Source organism: Cryptomeria japonica, chromosome 3, assembly GCF_030272615.1.
Source record: "Cryptomeria japonica chromosome 3, Sugi_1.0, whole genome shotgun sequence".
Lineage (NCBI taxonomy): Eukaryota > Viridiplantae > Streptophyta > Pinopsida > Cupressales > Cupressaceae > Cryptomeria > Cryptomeria japonica.
In genome coordinates, this window is record NC_081407.1 from 5,279,840 (window position 1) to 5,302,343 (window position 22,504).

At 37.1% G+C, this 22,504-nt stretch overlaps 1 protein-coding gene across 1 annotated transcript in view; it reads left to right on the forward strand.

Moving 5' to 3' along the window:
- LOC131051138 (uncharacterized) overlaps nt 1–22,504 on the forward strand; it is a 238,615-nt gene that overhangs the window by 190,714 nt on the left and 25,397 nt on the right. Inside the window, exons 9-10 of the mRNA XM_057985520.2 lie at nt 15,674–15,764; nt 15,896–16,037. Coding sequence (XP_057841503.2) covers nt 15,674–15,764; nt 15,896–16,037 — 233 coding nt within the window. The remainder of the gene's footprint in view (nt 1–15,673; nt 15,765–15,895; nt 16,038–22,504) is intronic.

Here is a 22,504-nt window from a genome sequence, read left to right on the forward strand (position 1 = left end):
CAGTACCTTGCCAATTTTGTGGTCTTTGTGGAGACCAAATTGGAGATGTTTGTTCAGATTTATGATGAAGATTGAATAAGGAGTCTTTGGCTGCTTCTTCTACATTCTGCAAACCCCTGTAGCCACCTTCATCACCTACAGATTGTGGTCGATTGATTTTCTAGGTGACATTCAACATTGATTAGCCACTTAGCTTTCATGCCAACTGTTTGTAAGGTCTAAAACAGCTAGCATATCATTTCTATAACAACTTTGCATTGTTAGAAGCTTTCCATAACTTCATTTTCAGCCTACAAACCCAAAGAAAACAAATAAAGAATTCACTACAGCGGCTTCAAACATTGTATGCCAAGTGTTTCACAATATTCCTTGGGGGTTCAATAAGCGGAGCAGGGTCAGATTAGCCAAGGGATACTATAGTGGTATCAAAGCGGTTTCCTACCAACCTGTTGGGTAGATTGATTCAGCTAGTTAATCATGGTTACTTCAAGTACCCAAAATCAGTGGGACCAGAATATGAAGCAAGTGTATTCCTCACTGGAAAAGTTAAAACAAAACCAGAAGAAGCTGGATGAATTGATTTCACACCCTGCAAAACTTGATAGAATTGCTTGGTATATGACATCTATTTTTAAGGATAAAAAGGTGAAACTTGAAGAGAATGTGGTGATTATTGGCACTCAAGAAGTTGTTATCAGTCATGATAACAAGTCTGATTTTCATGACAGCAGCCTTGCACTTGAGCGTAATGATGATTTGAAAGTCATGGAAAGTTCAGAAAGTGTTGTGGGAGTGACCTTGAGTATTGGCACTCGTGATACAAGTGTCAAGAATAAGGATTGCATGGGAATTTTGGCTCATAAGAGTTTTGATCTATATGACAGCAGTGATGAAATTTTGCATCAGCATGAGAGAGCAGTGACTACACATGTGCAAGATGCTTCTATTAAGTTGCCGCATGAAGGTACTCGAGATTTGGGTACTAATGGGGTAATGTGTGATGTGGATTCATGTCATTTAGAGTCTGATTTTTCAGATCAGACCTTAGAAAACAAGTTTGAAGATTCATGCTTTGGCATAAGATCCCAGAATCATAAGTTGGATGGCCATGTAGTTACATTGGAAGTGGAAGTGTGTGAAGATATTGTCATAACAACAACTTCTACCTTGCCAGTTGAGCCATCCTACGAGGTACATAGCAGTAATACCTTAGATATTGATGTGTGCACAATTGATTGCACACATGATGTTGTTGATCACGAGGTGAGTGATGTTGATTCGGTTTCATACCATAGTGCAGATTTGGGTGGAAAGAATGAATCACAAGGGTATCATCATCTGGCTGGGCAATTGAAGGTTAATGATGATATGATTGCTACAGCTTTGGAGCATTTTGATGTCACTCGACAAATGTTGGCGACCTTTGGTTGGAGTACTCCTGAGACATATGAGCATGGTGATAGTAGCCTTTCCCTGGCAGAGTTCCATGCACTCCGAGCAGCTATTGGGATAATGAAACAGAATTACTTGCAGTTACTTGCTGATAGGGATTATCTTCTCGAGTGGGATTGCACTTGCTACGATGCACTAAAGGGAAAGGAGGAGGAGGTTGATGAACTCACCCATGAGCTTGAGGTGACTATGGACTCGTTGGAGAGCGCTCAATCAGCCCTTCGTGAGTCACAGTCATAGGTTGAGGAACTTACCATGGCATTGAGTTTAGCACAGTCTTCACCATCTGTGGATACAGTTGAGTTTCCTATAGCATCACTTGGTGATGAGTTTACACCCACAGGTTGTAGTGATGGGTATAATGACGATGTGGTTACATCCGTCACTGATGCAGGTACAGGTGACTTAGCTGGGATGAGTATTTGGGTTGAGAGTAGCAGAGAACCACTCATTGCGTCAGGTTCTCCCGAGGTTAGTGCTATGACAAATGATACAGGTCAGATTGTTGATAGCTCTTGTGTGGCAGTGGTGGACTCTCCAGAGAGTTGTGTGTTAGTACACGACGTTACTCCATCCACTTCACATGGAACTCGCATAGTGTCATCTGGTTGGGAGTATGGCTCTCATGTAGATTTGTTTCCCTCTCCTAGAAGCAAATCTGTTACTTCATCCCATGCAGCTGATTTTGGACACCAGCTTGTTGTTTCTCAGAGTCAGAGTGATCAGCTGCAGGTCTTAGAGGATAAGGTTGACTCAGCCTTATATTGTTTTTACTGCACAGATTCATTTATTGAGTACCTTCTTGAGAGTCCTAAGTTTCGAGAGGGTCTGTTTGGAGCCACCAAGGATACTCTCATCCGAGGTTCTCTCGCCATCAGGCGTGGTGTGGGAGTAATTATTGATACTCTGACTACAATGCTTCCTAATAGAGATTTTGTGATTGGGTTTGCAGAGAGGGTTACCAGAGCCCCTACCCAATCAAGTGTTTGGGGTCAGAGATTGGAGCCATCTCATGATTCCAGTATTGTTAGAGATGAGCCCTTGACCGAGGTTGGAGCGTTTTATCGCAACTACATAGTGAGGAGTGCTCATCACTTTTCTTTTGATCCACACGTGGAGGACTTGATGATGCATCGATGTGGATTGGCTTTAGGATTATACCATCCATTGTGGGATGGAGAGTTACCATTTTCAGTAGATGGAACTAGCAGTTGCAAGTACTCGACTCAGTTGATTGTTGGTGGCTACTTGCTCGAGCAGTGTTCAGTTTCCCATCATGTTGATGTGTATCCGGTGGAGATTGTTACTCCTATGACACAGAGGCTATCTTTGGATACATGGCTTCAGAGAGACTATGGTGACAATGGGCGTGATGGTTTAGTTGGATATCACATCCATGAGGGATTAGCAGAGGTTGTGGAGAGATGTTGCGTAGCAGATGTTTCCAGGTACTCCTATCTTCACAGTACAGATGGATGTGTGTATAGATTGCACTGGGATCCAAGTAATGACAGAGTTAGTGTTGCACTTTGGATAGGTCCCATGGGTTGGCTTCACCACATCTCGCATGGGGAAGTGGCGATCAGTGTTGAGCAGCGAAAGTCTGAGGGAGGTTTACATGGCAGATTTCTACCCTGGATTTGGAATCCAGGTATACTATGTGGGACACTAGTGAGTATGTTGAGGGATCCTTTGTGTGCATCCGAGTTCTGGTTGGTGTTCCTTGGTAGGTTTCATTGCATGTACATGGTGTGCATCGTTGGTAGTCTCATTTCAAGTTCTCATGTACATGATTTGTCTCAGATGCATAGTTCAATTGCGCATGTGTTAGATGATATGTTTGGCAGCTTATCTTGTGCAGTTTTGGGAAGCAAACATTGTCAGTTTTCAGAGTTGCTTCCCCTTGATGTTCATGTTCTTGTGACACCTGCTGTTGTGGTTGATTTAGTTTGGCAGGTCTTGTTAGTTGTGCCCTTGGTGTAGGCATTACAGGAGTTGCTTGGTAATACTAGGGACATTACACAGGTTTTCATTTGGGATCCAGGTGGAGGAGTTTCTTTGCAGTCGATATTGCTTGGGGACAAGCAATTTCAGGAGGGGCGGACTGTAATGTCCCCATTTTAGCAGACATGGTTTTTTGGGTGATTAGCCTATCATTATGACCCTCGTAGGCTAATGAGTATGGATAGAGGGTCTTCCGAGGCTTGTATCATCTCCAGAGTTCAGTGTGTTTCGATTTGGCTTTCATTTGGTATCATTTGGACTTCACTTGCTATACTTACTATTTATAGTAAGTTTGAGATGTTAGAGATGGATCCCTTCTATTTTTGCTAAAGGGGTATGATCATATGCAGCTTCATCATGTTAGCTTCCAGTTCAGACGACGTTCAAAAATGTTGAGTATTAATGGAGATATTAATGTTCATTTAGTTTAAATAAACATTAATGTTTTGAGCTTATATTATTAAGTTATAATATAATTTTATATTATAACTTAAGTAAGGGTCCAAGTATCATTAAAGGGGACCATTTAATTAATTAATTGTGGCTCTTTTACCAAGGTGAAATATTAAATGACAAAGTGAAAATATTATATCATTAAATGTCATTTAATATCATTAATTGATTTAATGTCTTATTGGAGAAAATCGAACCTTCATGGGAAATATATATAAGGCTTTTGAAAAGAAGAGAAGGGGATTGATCATTGTTATTTTTGATGAGAAGACTTGTCTCTTGGCTTTGGAGAAGAAGCTGGGGTTTCTGCAGCTTGTCCAGAGTATCGGCATTGGAGAACGTGAAGACTTCATTGCATCAGCAATCTGAGGGTGTGAGATATTCATCTGAAGTTGCTCCTAGGGTTGGCTTCATCCAGAAGTTGACATTGTGCTGATTGGGGATTTATTTTCAGATTTATTGGCATAGCTGAGGGCATATGTATATGGCAGACTGAGAACATCATACAAAGGGTTTATTTGCTGCTACAGTGTCATGAATAGTGCACTACAGTACCCATGAATAGTAAACACTACAGTACCGCGCTACAGTAAACGCTACAGTACCTTGCCAATTTTTGTGGTCTTTGTGGAGACCAAATTGGAGATGTTTGTTCAGATTTATGATGAAGATTGAATAAGGAGTCTTTGGCTACTTCTTCTACATTCTGCAAACCCCTGTAGCCACCTTCATCACCTATAGATTGGGGTCGATTGATTTTCCAGGTGACATTCAACATTGATCAGCCACTTAGCTTTCATGCCAACTGTTTGCTTAAATGCCTAATGGCTGTAGGTGTACTTTGGGATGCATGACAAGTGTTTGTCTTAATGTCTACTAGCTGTACTAGTTAATTTCAGTCATTCCATGTGTGTGTAAGGTCTAAAACAGCTAGCATATCATTTCTATAACAACTTTGCATTGTTAGAAGCTTTCCATAACTTCATTTGCAGCGTACAAACCCAAAGAAAACAAATAAAGAATTCACTACAGCGGCTTCAAACATTGTATGCCAAGTGTTTGACAATATTCCTTGGGGTTCAAATAAGCAAAAATAGGGTCAGATTAGCCAAGAGATATTACAGTAACCTTCATGAATAGCAAAGTGTTGGCATGGCCAAATAATTCTTCTATCAAGGAGGCTATTACCATAGGGCATAGGAAAGGCTATTTGTATGAGTTATGTACTGAACCTAACCTAGGTCTACTTCATGAGATTGCAGATTCTAATGAAATTTGGCATAGAAGATTAGGACATTTAAACTTTCTTGCTCTATCTTCAATGGAAAAGTTAGTCACTAGTTTACCTAAGCTAAAACAATACCATTCAGGTACATGTAAGGGGTGTGCCCTAGGCAAGAATACTAAGAGTTCCTTTCAGAATAGTTCTAGTAAAACAAGCAATGTCTTAGAACTAAGTTACCGGTTCCGGTTCGGATTCAGGTTCGGATTCGGGTACGGATTTGCGGATTCGGCCAAAAAAAAAAAATTTGGGTACGGGTATGGGTTCGTCCGTACATATATATATATTTTTTAATTTTTTTTAATATATATATATGTATGTTCAAACTTCAAACATCAAAATTATATATGTTCACAGTTCAAACATACAAATATGAAACATACAATGTAACTTTCCCATACAATGATACATAAATGATAACAGATAAATCATAAATCATAAATCCATAATTGCCAATGCCAATAAATATTCTGATATTGATATATCATAAATCATAAATGTAATATCATATTCATAATTTGCAAAAAAGATAATATTCAAGTTTCAAGTTTCAAAATGTGAAAATGTCATGACACAATAAAGTATAAAGTTAAACATTCAAATTACAAGCCATCTATGGGATTTAAATTCCATATTCATCTTCATCTGAAGCATCCAACCCAAGCCCAAGGTCATCAAGTGGTTCAAATTCAGCATCAATTGAACCAATATCAAATGGAATGCCACTCCCACTAGCTATGTCTCTCTCAAATTCCATAACTGCCTCGTCTATAGAGACTTGGTAAAGTTGTGCAAATGTAGCATCTAAATCAGCACACTCAGGGGCTAGATCCCAATTCCTTGTTACACCCTCACTATATTCAGGGTCCTTATGTGACAACAAACGAAGGTTGGAGTGTACGTAGACCAAATCCTCGGCTTTCTTTGCACCCAAACGATTACGTTTGATTGAGTGGATGAAGGAGTATGTACTCCAATTCCGCTCAGCTGAAGAAGAACTTGCAACCTGTTAAAAGTTAAAACATAATTAGAAATTTATAAATTAAAATTATAAAATAAAAATATGATAGCATCAAATGGAATTGGAAAACTATAAAAATAAAAAATAAAAAGATACATACTTGGGAGTTAAGTTTAATTGCAAGAGGCTGCAAGTAAACGGAGCCTTGACCATGTACATACCACCACTCATCAGCATCCATCCCATATCTAGCATTAAGAGCTACAACATCATTATTTTTTGCAGATACAAATTGGCCAAACTCCCTCATGACAATATTTCTTGTCTCCTCATCTTGATATATCTTTTTAAAGGCAGCCCTATAGCCAAAAGCAACCTCTGCATCTCTATATGGTGGCATCCTCCTTGGTGTTGCAAGCATCTCTGCACTATAAAATTTTGGCGTCAAAGCAAATGCTAAGAGATGTAAAGGGGTGGTCATCTTGTTCCAACGGTCAACAACAATTTTCTGCACAACTTTGAAAAATGTTTCCGTTGGGTCATTTTGTTTTCTATTTAGTACTTATTTTATTTTTTCCACTATGCAAACCATGCCATCATAAATCTCGCCCAAACATGGGCGATTAGTATCAGCATACCTGATCATGCTCATGATGGGCTCAGTGAAATTCAAAACATATTCCACATCATCCTACCATTTCTCACTAAGGATCAATGCTCTTACTTTTAGAACTCTTTCTGTGTGGGATTGCTTCCATACACTCCACAAGCTGTTGATGACCATAGAACTCAAGGCGTCTCGCACCTTCAGAAGTCGTCTTAAGACGAGTGTGTGAGATGCAAATTGTGTTTCAGCAACCTAACATGACATAACAAAATACACAACATATATCAAATGCAAGTCTATAAAAAATACAAATTTAAAACTAAAAAATTAAAAATAAAATTTAAAATTAGTAATTATAAATTACCTTCAACAACTCCAACTTGGAGAAGGTCCTGAAAATGGCTTGTGACATATGATGATTAGTCACAAACATTTGAATCTCCTCGCCCTCCGCATACAGTTTTTTCACCCAATCAATTTGTGTGCCAAGCTTTTGCATGATTAAATTGAGTGAGTGTACTGCGCATGGTGTCCAAAAGATGTGACCATATGTAGCCTCCACTATAGTCCCTGCTGCCCTACAATTTTTAGCATTGTCAGTTACAACTTGGACAACATTTTGAGGCCCCACCATGTCAATGCATTCTATCAAGATATTGGCAATGAAACTTGCATCTTTCACTTGCCCCTCACAATCCACTGCTTTCAAAAACATTGCCCCTTTGGGACACACTGCTATAACATTGATCAATGGCCTATTTTTACAATCTTTCCATCCATCAGAAACAATGGTCACACCTGTTTCCTGCAATGTATCTTTGATGACCTTCAACTGTGACTCTACAGATGCTTTCTCCTTTGCCAATAAGGTGGTTCTCACCTTTTCATACCCTGGACAAACATAATCAGAAGGTGTATTGCAAAGAGTATGCACCATGTCCCGAAAGTAAGGTGATCTAACAAGGTTGAAAGGAAGCCCATTGCCATAAAGGCAAAGTCCAATTTTGGAATTTGCAATCTCTCTTAGTTCATTTTTGAAGGCAAAATCCAATGGGCCTCTTTTTCGTGAAGCCACAACATTCTGATTCTCTACTGCATCAACTGGTGGGTTTTGCATGAAAGGATGTGAACCAGCTGGTCTTGTGGAGCCAATGCTACTAGAAGGCCTCTTAGACATTGAGCTTGGATGGACAAGAGGATGATCAATCTTTGCTTTGCTACTTCTCCTATCAGCTTCCTCTTGTTCTCTAATATATCCCAAAACTAGAGCTTTTGACAGCCCCTTGCCATCTGATCCCTTACAAAATTTTATTCCACGCCCAGGGATGAAACAAAGGTGGCCTTTCACTTGAAAGTATGAGCTGGTATACTCAGTGCCACAATGGTTGCATTGCCAAACAAAACCCCCACCACCAGACACTGGCTTGATCATTGTTGTATAATGCCAAAGTGGTGAATCTTGATCAATTTTAAAGGGGGTATTTTCAGTTCGGACATTTGCAACTGAACTAGAGCTTGCACTTGCACTTCCAGTTCCAGCCATTATTTATGATTATATGAATAATGCACCTAAAATGAAAAGAGAACGCACAACATTATTTAAAAAAATTATTAAAATTTCGGTATTATAACCCCATACTATGCATACAAAGTGTAAAAAAATATACAAGACTTCTTTAAAAAAAATTAAAAAAACTTTTAAAAACTTAAAAAAAAAATTTAAAAATTTGAAAAAAACTTGGAAAAATTCTTGAAAACTTGAAAAAAATTCAGATTCACTTACCTTTAATGGCTAAATCTTTCTTCTCCAGTGATTCCTATGCCTTTGATGTGTGTCTCACACCTTCGTAGTCGTCACCTTCGAAGAAAAATACAAAAACTAAGAACCCTGATTGTAGAGAAAAAATCTTCAAAAATGCAAGTAGAATAGGTTGAATGTATGTTTTGATGCATGAAATGCATCATAGAGGGGCGGAATAGGGTTTAGATGTAAAAATAAGATTAAAAAAATTGGTTTTTAATTGTTTTTAATTGCTTTCTAACCCGTGGGCCCCGTTTTTGGGAACCGGGTCCTCTTGGGTTCACTCGGGTCCTCTTGGGTTCACCCGGGTCCTCTTGGGTTCGCCTTGGGTCCCACCCGGGTCCTGCCCAGGCGGTTGGGTTCCTTGTGGGTTCTGCGTGACAGGACCCACAAGGAACCCAGCCGCCTGGGCAGGACCCGGGTGGGACCCAGGGCGAACCAGGCTAGGACTAGGACCGGGCACGGACCAGGACCAGGACCCAGCCAGTTTAGGCAAGAACCGATAACTGAGTCTTAGAACTAGTTCACTCAGACCTATGTGGGCCCATGTCCGTACCTTCAATAGGAGGGTTTCTATATTATGTAATATTCATTGATGACTTCTCCAGGAAGACTTGGATCTACTTTCTTAGATGTAAAGAATCTGAAGAGATCCTCAAGAGATTTAAGGAATTCAAATCTATCTCTGAAAACTCTTCAGGAAAGAAAATAAAAACATTAAGAACTGATAATGGGAGGGAATACACCTCAAACATATTTAGGGAATTCTGTAAAGAAGTTGGGATTAAGAGGGAGTTCACTGTTCCTTACAACCCCCAACAAAATGCGGTTGCTGAGAGAAAGAATAGAACTATTGTAGAGCAGCTAAAGCCATGCTCCTTGATCAAAATTTAGAAACTCATCTTTGGGCAGAAGCTTCCAACACTGCTATATACATACAAAAATAGATGTCCTCACTCCCACATTGAAGACAAAACCCCTGAAGAACTTTTCACTGGAATAAAGCCGGATATCACTCACTTTAGGATATTCAAATGCCTTGTTTATATTCATATACCTAAAGAGAAAAGAACAAAACTAGAACCTTCTGGAAGAAAAGGGATCTTTGTTGGGTATAGTGAAACTTCTAAAGCCTATAGGGTATTTGTACCTGGACATAGAAATATTGAACTTAGTAGAGATGTAATATTTGAAGAAGACATAGCCTTCAAAAGGGCTAGATACTCTATTGAGTCAGAAACTTATGCTCCATCTTCAGACCTAGAAAAGGGTCCTGTTCCTGAGGGTTAGAGGGAGTATTCAGAAGAGAATGAGAATGGAGTTTAGATTCCACCCCAAGAAAACCCTAAGAAAAGACCACTATGGGTTCACAAAACAGTGGAAGATGCAAGGAACTTTGTAGCTCCTTCAAGGACTTTTAGAGAAAGTAAGAGGCCCCAAAAATTTACTAGCTATGTAGCCTTAATGAATGATCTCTCCAAATCAGAACCTTCTAATGTATCAGAAGCACTTAAACATCAAGTATGGAAAGATGCCATGACAGAGGAATATCAATCCATCTTAAACAATGATGTTTGGGAATTTGTTCCTAGACCAAAAAGAAAATCTGTTGTTTTATCCAAGTGGCTATTCAGAATCAAACATGCTGCAGATGGTAGCATAGAGAAACATAAAGCCAGATTTGTAGCTAGAGGGTTCTCACATAAAGAGGGAATAGACTATGATGAGACATTCGCTCCAGTTGCTAGATACACCTTAGTCAGAGCAGTACTAGCCATTGCAGCAGCCAAAGGATGGAAAGCCCATCAGATGGATGTAAAGACTGCTTTCCTGAATGGGAAAATTGAGGAGGAAGTCTACTTAGAGCAGCCAGAAGGGTTTGAGATCCACAATGCTAAATCACATGTGTGCAGATTAAAGAAAGCCCTATATGGACTGAAACAAGCCCCCAGGTCCTAGTATGAAAGAATTGACAGCTACCTTATGGGATTGGGATTCTCAAAGAATGATGTAGATCCAAATCTATACTTCAAAAGAATCAAAGGTGATATGTTGATATTGATCTTGTATGTTGATGATCTTTTGATTACAGGAGAAGATCACCTTATTGATCAATGTAAGAAAGACCTTGAGAAGGAGTTTGATATGAAGGATTTAGGCCTTCTACATTACTTCTTTGGATTGGAAGTTTGGGAAAACTCTGACAATATTGTGCTTAATCAAGGGAAGTACACCTTAGACATATTGAAGAGATTTGGCATGATGAACTGCAGACCCATGACTTCTCCCATGGAAACAAATCTTCACAAGCTAAAGGAGGCAGCAGGAGATTCCCCGTTTGTAGATCCTACTCTCTACAGGCAGATGATTGAATCCTTGATGTACCTGGTCAATACTAGACCTGATATCTGTTATGCAGTAAATGCCTTGAGTCAGTTCATGTGTGAGCCTAAGGAGATACATCTTATGGCTGTGAAACATATTATGAGATACCTTCAAGGAAAAGCACCTCAGGATGCTGCTTTAGTTTGGGTTCAGCCATGATATCTTGGATTAGCAGGAAACAGTCATCAGTAGCTCAGAGTTTGATAGAGGCCGAATATATCGTAGCTTCCATGGCTGCAAGAGAAGCAGTATGGCTCCGGAAACTGCTTGTAGGATTATTTGGTGAGCCATTGAAACCTACTATAATCCATTGTGATAATCAAAGTTGTATAAAACTCTCTGTGAATCCAGTATTTCATGATAGATCCAAACACATAGAGATTCCTTATCACTATGTGAGAGATATGTTGGATAGGAATGTGATTCAATTGAAGTATATCAGTACAGGAGATCAGACAGCAAACATACTTACCAAACCACTATCCAGAGTGAAAGTTGAATACTTCAGGAAAGGTCTTGGTATGATTGAGTTGTAATTTGCTTTGTAATCTGTACTAATATATGAGATGTTTAATGTGTAAACTTCTTTTGTCATGTTATGACTTTATGGGCTCCACCCCCTGTGTATATTTCTAAGAGGTGACGATCTTTTAGATAATGAACACTTGTATTTAACATTATAAGATGACGATCTTGTAATGTTGATATCATGCTGACTTGATATCATCTTGACTCATGTATGTGCCATGATATGTTATGGTAGACATTATGTGACGTAATGTCAGTGCACATACCATAACCTGGATATAAGGAGAATTTAATATTCTCGGGCATTTTATATCCATGGTATCGCTTGTTATGCGATATTGATATCATGTGTTATGTGATATCTATATCTTGAGATGATGTGATATATTTCTGTGTCACGTGTTATGGGATACATCATGTCACGAGCATATGTGATATGATCCTTTGTATTACGAGGTTATGTAATACATCCTATCGTGAGATAGGAAACATTCTTTATCACAAGATGATGTGATATTTACACTTGTCATATGCTATATGACATATTGGTTATCATGTGAAATGTGATGCTATGTACTTAGATGATTATCTCAAAGTTTAAATAGTTCTCAATTTATCTTCCCTAGCTAAGAGGGAGTGTTGAAACTAAGTAGCATTGGTCAGATAAATGATTGAATGAGAGACTTCATTTATCTCTCATTCAATCATCTACCTTATCGATGAAATTACAAAACAATGGTAGACTTTATGTTGATCAATCATTTTGATTGAATAAACTTGTTATAATCATCTTCATATATATTTCATGATTTTAAGTATCGATTTGCATATATCGATACTTAAACAGCATATACAAACTTGCCATTGATCGTGTTATGATCATATTACTTATGCCATGATCGTGTTCATATGTTTCAGATCAGATCGTATTAATATTGCATATCATAGTTATCGTGTATGATAACTATCACCGATTTTGGTTATCGATCTGCACTTATAATAAGCCGATTGTTATCGGGTTAATCAATAATCATTAGCATCTGAAATGACACCGATTGGTATCAGGGATAAAATAAGTTTGTTATTATTTGTTATGAAACGACATCTTCATACGATCAAGACATGTCTTGATCGGACATGTCAAGAGACATGCCCGGTCGAGGCATGCCTTGATCAAAGGTTATTTACATATATATATGCCATTTGAGTGCTGTAGAAAGATATCGAAATCAATTAATGTTCTATACAGCGATCTGCAATACAAAGGAAATTACAATCAGTAACCAGCAATAAAATATTGAATATATCTTCAAGTAAATATAGAAAGAAAGTCTTCTTAGAAAATAAAAGAGAGACAAAATCTATAATCTTTAGATTTTGAACATAAATTTGAATATCATTTACAAGAGGATCAATAGAAACTAGTGGATTAATAGACAACAATTAGGAATTAGAAGTTAGAGTAGAAGTTAGAAACTAGAATAGAAGGAGAAGGCAAAGTTTGTTGCAAGATCTTGTTGTAAGAGACATTGTTTTCATTGAAGTTATGGCGAGTTCTCTAAATTAATTCAACATGTTGCATGGTCTCTACTTCTCATTTGCTGTAAAGTGTTGACACATGGACCAGCTAAGACTTGAACCTAGGACTTTCCATACGCTGCTGGAGTGCTTTACTACCGAGCTATTGGCCCCTCTTGGACCAGTCCATCGTCAGTCCGGGTGTGGCTTATTTCCAACACCCCCCCTTAAGCCACACCTCTCGTGTGCTTGGGGCTCATAGCCTGGACTTGGCTCTGATACCATGTTAAAGTCCCAGGTATTGCCTATCTTCTTTCTTTTTTTTTTATTATTATTATTTTCTTCACTCAATGAGATCACACATCTCATAATATATATGCAAGAGGTGCCCTTTCACCAAGGGACACCATACTTTATTATAATATTAAATAATTAAATATTAATGTTTATATATATTAATATAATATAATTATATTATTATATAATTATAACTACAATTATATTATCACAATTAATAATATAACTATATTATAACATAATATAATTATATTATCTCACAACTAATAATACAATAATTATATTATCAATATAATCACAAGCTTTGTTGTATTTATGGCCTGTGGATTCCGACCACAGCTACAATAAAATCAACATAAAGTTGGCTAGATGAATGGAATATGTCATTGTTGATGAATGATGTACCTAATGTTCATACTACTTGTAATTTGTCGATTGCAAATTGCAGTGCATAGTCGTCTGAATCTGTGTGAAAGCTTAAGTTATATTACCTCATGCTCATTGTTTGTGTGGTTGATGTGCATTGGTGATATGAAAATTATTCGTTTATCGTTAGGAGATTGCACCAGTTTTGTGTAGCTGTTCCTTGATGGCAAAACATAGATTGGTTTGGTCACACCTAATCAACAATTAGTTCCTACATTCTTAGGATTAGATCAGCTTTCTTAACCCTTAATTCCTTTTTCTATTTGTTTTCCAAGTTAAGTAAGTCTTCATGTTCCAACAACATTCATGTTCAATGTAAGTCCTTTTGTGTACCCAACAATATCACATTATAACATTGAGTCTATCCAAAATATAAAGTCAAGACTTGACTATCCTAACCTTGGAGCCATCTCATTTGATCACATAGTTTAGCATTCAAGAGGTCTTTGTTCAAGAGAGGATAGAATACTTAGTATTTTATTCTGTGTTGTCTGATGTCATAAAAAACATATCAACAGGACCCATATGACTAATTGTTTGCTAGTCATGAGAATTTAGCTTCCTACCTTTGTGATGTTCAAGTAGGATTTGAGTTTTGTATGATACTTTGAAATTGCAACATTTGTATTAGTGGCTTCATCTTTCTTAATTCACCCCTCTGAATTCCCATTACGATATCTTAAAAAAGATCCACCCTTTTATCTTTCATTAGGGTTCTCTCATTAGTTTCCATGATTAGTAGACTTGAAGGAAATTAGCTCTGATATCACTATAATGACCTCAACCAATTGTAATATAAATTTTCCACCACTTTTTAATCACCAAAGTTTTGTAATGGAAAGGTGAGAGCATGTGATGGGTGAATTTGATTATTCACCACTTTTTGATCACCTGGATTTGATTAGGGTGAGGCAAGTATATGGTGAATGAATATATTTTTTAGATAATAGTACTAGTAAATTAGAACAATAAATTGCATGAACAATGTAAATCCTTCACAAAACATTGGAGCTGGATCTTATTAATCCAATTTTTTGGAATACATTATATTAAAGATAAACAACATACAAATATGTTGGTGGAAGATGAATCAAATATGATGTTTTTGTTTGCTTTTTTCTACTTTGTAAACCAATAGTTGATAAAGAAAACAAAATTCTTTAGTACAAATACAATTCAAATCATTGAGTTCTCATTGCGGAGATCCAACTTCAAATCCTAAAGGGACATCTAATGTGGAATTCTAAGTTGTGACTCTTGGTTTTCTATAGGTTGATTCTAGTGTGGTTGCTCAAAATGAGCTAATATTATGGATATGCTTGCAAGAGATTGTAATGGTCTCATGTTGATGCTCGTATGAGAAAAATATTTGCAAACAATTAGAAATATTAAAAAATAAATCCCTAGCATTTACCCCATGCCCACGGGAAATATGGAAATGCACCCATGGGTTCTCATATGATGACTTACTAAAAAAGATACATGACAAAGTTTATCAAGTCAATGGTATTGCATCTTGCATTAAGTAGATTTTTCTATTACATTTTGCATCGATTAGCTCTATTACATCTTGTATCTATTATTATTTTATACTATTTTGTCTTATTTCCTTTCCTTTTCTTGAAAAGTGATTATAATTTACTTGGCTAATAGTATTAAATATATGTTTAGTAATATTGTAACATTTTTACATAAGATCATTCAGTTCTTGTTGAATAATCTCTTTAATATTGCAACATATGGGAATGGAATTACTTACAATTTTTTCTTTTTTGCATCCAAACCATTCACTTCATAAATTTTCAATCTTATTGATATATCTTAGACTTCTTTTTATGGGGATTCATGCTTCTTCTATATATGCAAATATAAATAATGTTTATTTATTTTGTTTCTTACATATCATGAAAAGTTAAACTATATAATCTTCTTCTAGTGACTTAATTTTGTTACTTTTAGGTATGTTGTGGAGGAGATTCAAGCTGCTCGTTATGCATTTTTGGGATTGTCTACACCGGGGGGAAAGGGATCTTGGCAAATTGAGAGCAAGGTGTACAATCATCCTGAAAATTCATGCTTAGATGCATTGTGTAAAGTTTCTTTTGGTTTTTTGTTGTAAAATTTTAGAAGAATTTGAATATAGGCCATATGGGTCTAACTTTTTGTAAATGGTTTCAAAAGGGATACCAATTTTGGAGCCAAGCTGATGTCAATGGTTATTTTACCATTGAAAATGTTTGTCCTGGTAATTACCATTTGTATGGCTGGGTACCTGGTGTTCTTGGTGATTATATGAAAGAAGGCTCCATTAACATATATCCAGGTCAGTAAATGATGTGTTTGTTTCCTTATTCTTTCTAATCCCACATTGTGCTTATTGCTTATATTTATGTCGGTGTCTTCGCAATGATTATGGAAAATGGAAATCAAATTCATTTAAAAATTATGAGAATAGTTAGTCAACATTTATAGATTGTGAAACATTAACATGATTTATTTTAAGCAAAACACCATGTGCACCTTGTAATATCAATTTGCATCTATGTCTATAATGAGTTCCTTAGTGATTATTTTAGATTTTCTAGAGATAGGTCTAGAGATTGATTATTCAAATATTATGTTAATCCCCTACCATGCCTAGATCTAGGTCCAATTCATATGCTTAGATCTAGGTCCAATTCATGCCTTGTCTAGATTTGGGCCCGATTTCCCAAGGAATCCCTTAGGGAACATGTAGAGGATAGTGGTTGGGCCATGGATGAAATTGTGAAGAACCCAATAGAATGAATTAGTATCTAGAATGAACCTACGTAGAAAAGCAGTTTTGTTTTTCAAAAAATTAATAATTTTTAGACTTTCATGTGTAGGAAAGACTAAAATGAGAGCCCTAAACCTAAAAGTGATATACTTCATCTTTCACCTTGGTGGAAGGAAGGGCCTTGATTTGAGCTGCCATTCAATTACCGTTCACTGTGTTGATGTGTTTTTATGTACAATGCAACACTAAAGAAAATACCAAAGGCACTCTATCCTCTCTTGATCAAAATCTTCCTGGATGCTGAGTTATATGATCAACCAAGATGATTCCAAGGTTTCTATAGTCAGGTCTTGACTTATGGATAGCTCAATGCTTTGATGTGATATCTGCTGCTTCTCTAAGGGGTCTTACGTATTTGTTCTTTAGGAGATGAAATTCTTGATTTCAAGGAATGCTTAAAGCTTTCGAATGATAGGAAATGTTGCTCTCTTACTATTACTTAATAGATGATTGATAAAAAACTGCAAATGGATTGAAAGGTTCAAGGGATGCTAAACTACTCCTAAAAATGCAAGGACGAAGGATGACATTGATGAAATTCAACTAGTCTTTGCTTGGACATAGAAAGAACAACTTCACAAAGGCTAGTGCAATCTCCAAAGGGAATTAAATGATTTTCAAATTACTATCAATAAACATAGATACCATCACTTGAATGCATATCAACGATTTAATAGTAATTGGAGTTAAGTTTATATGAAAATTCAGTTGACCACACAAAGCACTTAACAATCACCTAAGCACAAGTAGTATGAATATAAGAGTTTCACCATGAATCATACACAACGTTCTATCATTCAACTAAGATACTTAAAAGAAAATTCAAAGAATGATCCAGGTGGATTTTCCATTGAAAATTCAAATGTTCCCAATGCTTCCAAAACAGGTGCCAACCAACTCCAACAAAATATTGCATAGAGGCTGTGTGGGTGGGGTCGAACCCTTGACCACCCACTCACATATTTCCCTTCTCACCAATACACCACGAATACTATTTAAAATATAATGGGCGCCAAACTAATTTAAACTTTAATGCCACTGCCATTGCTAAGGAAAAGTGAAGTTGTGAGGGTTTGAACCCACGACCCCCTCTAAACAATGCACTCCCTTTTACCAATGCACCGCTTAGGAAATTTGAGATATGAGGGGCGTTTATTTAAAGTCAACGGAGGCCTATTAAGGTAAAAATGGAGGCCGACGGTTTTGAACCGTCGACACCACTATCCCGTGCTATGCGAGCTGCCCGCAATTTTTCGTACTTAAAAGGGCAGAGATTATATTTGAATATTGCCTTCCCCATATTAAACCAAATCTAAACAAATTAAACTCGATAAACCAAATACCTGAGAGCATATTTTTAGGTTGATGGATAAACCAGTTAAGTTAATAAGGGGTCGGGGTTTATTTTAAAAGATTGTAAATTTATATTTGGAGGGTCAAAAATATTTATTGGTTTTTTTAAGGGGATAAGGGGAGGTTGTCAAATATTTGCTATATAAAAATGGGAGATTGGGAATATTTTGTAAATCATATGGTTATCTACCATATTGAGTAAATTTCATGTATAAAAAGGGGTGTATAGGCTTGTGAAAAGTTAGTGGTGAACTTTGAGAGAAAATTATCAGAGCGTTTTTCTAGGCTTGTAGAAGACTTTTGTCTTGCCTGTGGGAGAAACTTGAAACTCTGTAGAGCCAGATGTTGTTGAATTGAAGCCTTGTAACTATTTTTGGGAACTAAACAAAGGATCGGTCACTTTGCTTGGAGGACCCGGAGATGTAGCCATATTGGCGAACTCCGTTATCAATTTTGCATTCTGTTTGCTTCTTCCTCTTCTCTTTTTTCTAATTCCATCACTTTATTTTGTTATGTTAATTAAGCATTTCATTTATGTATTTCGATTATGTTTTTAAGACGTTCAATTAATTTTTTGTAATAATTAACACTCATGTGCAACGGTCACCGATCCTGACATAATAAAATCAATGAACCATGCAAATGGTCCAAGGATAGAATATAAAATACCACACTTCAATGTCTTTATATTAATCCAGTAGCAAACTAGCAACATTTCATCAAGTCTGTATCATTAGTTACAAATGAAAATTGGCAGCTTATATAGAGCTCCAAATAAAAATAGAGGGCCAAGATTGTCCTAAAATGGATGGCTAGGATTGAGACAACTGAACCCTAATTAGGGTTAGCTGTAACCAACCAACTAATTTTTAAAATCACTCAATAGGAAATGAACATCTTTTTGGCACAAAATACTATGAAAAGAGAACAAATGGCAAAATTCATGAAATGAACATCTTTTTGGCACAAAATACTATGAAAAGAGAACAAATGGCAAAATTCATGCCAACTAAGATTGTCACAAATTTTATTCTAGAAGATCTTTCCCTTTGTCTCTCTCCTTGATGGCAAATGCAATCAACCTGTACATAATGCATTGAGCTCCTCCATACACAAGCTAGGCATGTTGTCAAGCTTGAATTCAATGACCTCCAATGTATCAGCACAAGTGGCAAAGAACTTTTGCCATTCTACCTCCTGTTTTCGAAATCCTTCCATGAAGACCATGAATGAATACATACCACTCAAGAGAGCAGTAGAGAAACCTGAAGTTGGGAAGAAAATGGATTTTACTTTTGAAATGGACACCCTAGAATGCCCAAAAACTAACCCCACTGCTGATAGGAATTTAGTCAAACAGTTTGCAGCCAACTCCTTATTCCTCCGTTTAATGTTTCAATGTTTTTTTTTGTTTTTAAGTCTTTGCACAGGTATGAAACCACATAACATGAACTAAAAAGAATTTACAATAATAGGCAAGCTGGAAATTGAACTACTGCTGTTATAATATTATTTCCAGAATTAACAAAAATCAAATACATAGCAGGTTATTTTCAACTCACTAAATACTCCAGCATTTTGACATAATGTTCCAACCAAAGTTTCTAATTCTACTGCTACAGTAACATGAATAGTGCCAGGTGAATAGTGCCGCGTGAATAGTGCCAGGTGAATAGTACCCGCGTGAATAGTGCCGCGTGAATAGTACCCGCGTGAATAGTGTCGCGTGAATAGTACCCGCGTGAATAGTGTCGCGGCCTGTAGCTGGAAATGCAACCAAATAATGCTGCTACTTGTAGCTGGAAAAGCACCCAATCTGCCTGTAAATGAAGCTGATAGCAAAGGATTCCAAAGGCCAAACCCCAAGGGAATGACGTCTAGAATGTCACAAGAGAGGATAGACGTCCTCTAATGCCAAGAACGGATCTGCAACTCACACACCAAATCCTTCTCATATTCCACATACCCAATGAAGCCACAAAAGCTCCCTTTTATTCTTTCTCCAAGGGGCGACCCAACTCACCCAAGCAATGTGGGATAAAACATGTTCAATATAAAACATATTAAAATATTCACTTATGTCTCCCTTGGTTGCCCCTTTGATTTACACATATCTCCATAAAATAAATATTAAAGTAATACTTTAATATTTTACAATTAAATTAAATGTTACTTTAATAAAACTTCAGGCATTAAAATATATTAGCAATCGGACTCCGAATAGCGTGAGTGATAGCTCGTCGGAAAGCTCTCGCCAAGGAGTATCAAATCCAATCACCAAAACTAGCCCCCGTTGTGTCCTGCTGACTTACTAAAAATAGTAAGTATGCCTGAAACTAAGTAAATCAACTTCGTTTTGGCCCAAACTGGAAATGACTAGGCCAAAACACTCCAGGATCCCTTTAAACCCTTCGTTAGCCCTCGGGACCATGTAGAGCTAGGCTAACGCACATATACTTGGTCAATCTGCTAGAGTGGGGACATTACAACTTTGCTATGCAAGTCATCAACACTAAAACCTTCTTCATCAAGTATGTCCTCTACAAACATCTCCCTGGTTGACACAATGAACTGATCTTGAATCCCTTTGAGTATTTCATCCATCCTAACACAATCATCTTTTGCCTTCTCAAGAGTCTCCTTCCTTGTCATCAAGACACAATACTATTGATTAAAATCATATATTGCCTTTGCTTCCATGAACTTCTTTCAATACTTGCAAATGCAGTATGGTCTTCTCTTGAATGCTTTGCAACTCTTCCCATATCTCCATGATGTTTTTAATCAGGCATAAGAATGTCGTGACCCTTTGATATGTTTCCATGAACTCATTGGTGAATATGCTTGCTTGTTTGAAGGCATCCTCAATCCACGTTTTGGTAGTTTGTGCTGTCACTCTTGTTTCTTCTACCCCTTCAATTGCTTCCTTGGAAAGTATCTGAGACGGGATGGCTGTCTCATCCTCCTACTGAAATTGCAAGTGTTGTATATAATCTATTGATTTCTTGTTCTCCTCTTTCAATTGCTTCCCCTTTTCAGTCTCTATCCTTAATAGTTCTTCCATATTAGAGACTGAACCTCTAAACTCTTCAATTGCTTGCACTTGAGTGATAGGACCAATATCAACTTCCCTTATATCATAGTCTTGCGCTGTAATTTGATCTCTTGGTTTGTCAACTTTGGGTGTTGCCACTTGCACCACCCAAGAACCAGAAGCATCATTTACAATCCTAGAATATTTTTTAGGTTTCTTCTTTTCCTTAGTCTGATTTACTCGTGCTAGCAAAGTATCCAAATCTTTTACCTCATCAATCACTGTTACAGTCTTCTTCTTCATTCTCTCTCTCAACCATTCAGACACTTGGCCGATTTGATCATCATCTTCATCTAATTCGGATTGCTGTTGATTTCCTTCAGGGGCTGTGAATGGATCTTCATGAGGTTTTTGGTTTTAATCATCAATATTCATGCCTTGCACCTCCCCAACTGTATTAGCTTACTGACTGTATGGAGGCTCTTCATTGTGAGGTGGTGAATTGACTTCCCCATCATTTTGCTGGTTGGTTTCATTGAAGTCGTTGATGCTCCTTCTATCTTGCAAATTTTGAGTGACTCCTTAATCCTGCGTTATTAATGCAAATGACCCTCTTAATCCTACCTTTTGCAAAACAACATCTAGAATGCACTTAGATTGGTGCAACAATACTTCTAAATTCTGCCCTCATGCATCCTTGTGCAAGCACACATTCATAGTGCCCTCAACTACATACATTCTTGTGCAAGCAAATGTCAAAAATGTGCTCTGCAGTCACAGCATGAAACTCAGACCTAAAATATGAGGACTCAGACCTAAAGTCAGGCAGACAGAGCAAAGTTAATTAAAATTGAAGGTAAATGATGGATTGTGTTGTGAATGGAGGCGCTTGACTTATGTTTATAAATTATACCCATTCAAGGGTGCATGTACATTCTGGCCGACCTGGGGCAAGTAAAACAAAACAAATACATAGCCAACTTGCATTCATCCTTGGGTATATGTGATTAGTGCTCAAAATTTTGTGCATGTACAGTGTACACACATGAAATGCGCTCAACCTCTTTAAAATCTTCTCAAAGATGGAGAATACTCAAGTCGGCCTATTTGGAGAGAAAAATGCAACATTTGAGGGGAAAAATGGATATAATCAAAGTGCAAGTCGGCTAGATAAGTAATGAAGCAAATTCAAGAGGTAAAGATGCTATTAAGCAAAGGTGAATTTGTTCTATTCGAGCATCATTATAAGTCAATTCAAAGCCCCAAAGAAGTAGCAGAATTGTGAATAAGAAGCTGAAAATCAGAACTGATCCTAGGCAAATTTTCCAGCCAGGGCATTCTGATTTAGGGTGTATCCTATCTATAATTTAATTAGCATCAACAATTTCCAGGTTTGAAACTTATTTCCATATTTGAAGTGGTTGTAGGAAGCATGATTTTATAGATTATTGTTTTTATTCTTAGTGTTTTGATCTAAATATGTTTCTTTCTTTCAGGTTTGGTACAAGGAGTTTAAGACCTGCAAACAATCAAGCCGATGGAGGATGATTGCAAGATCAAGGTCAAGGTTTACATATGCTAGGAA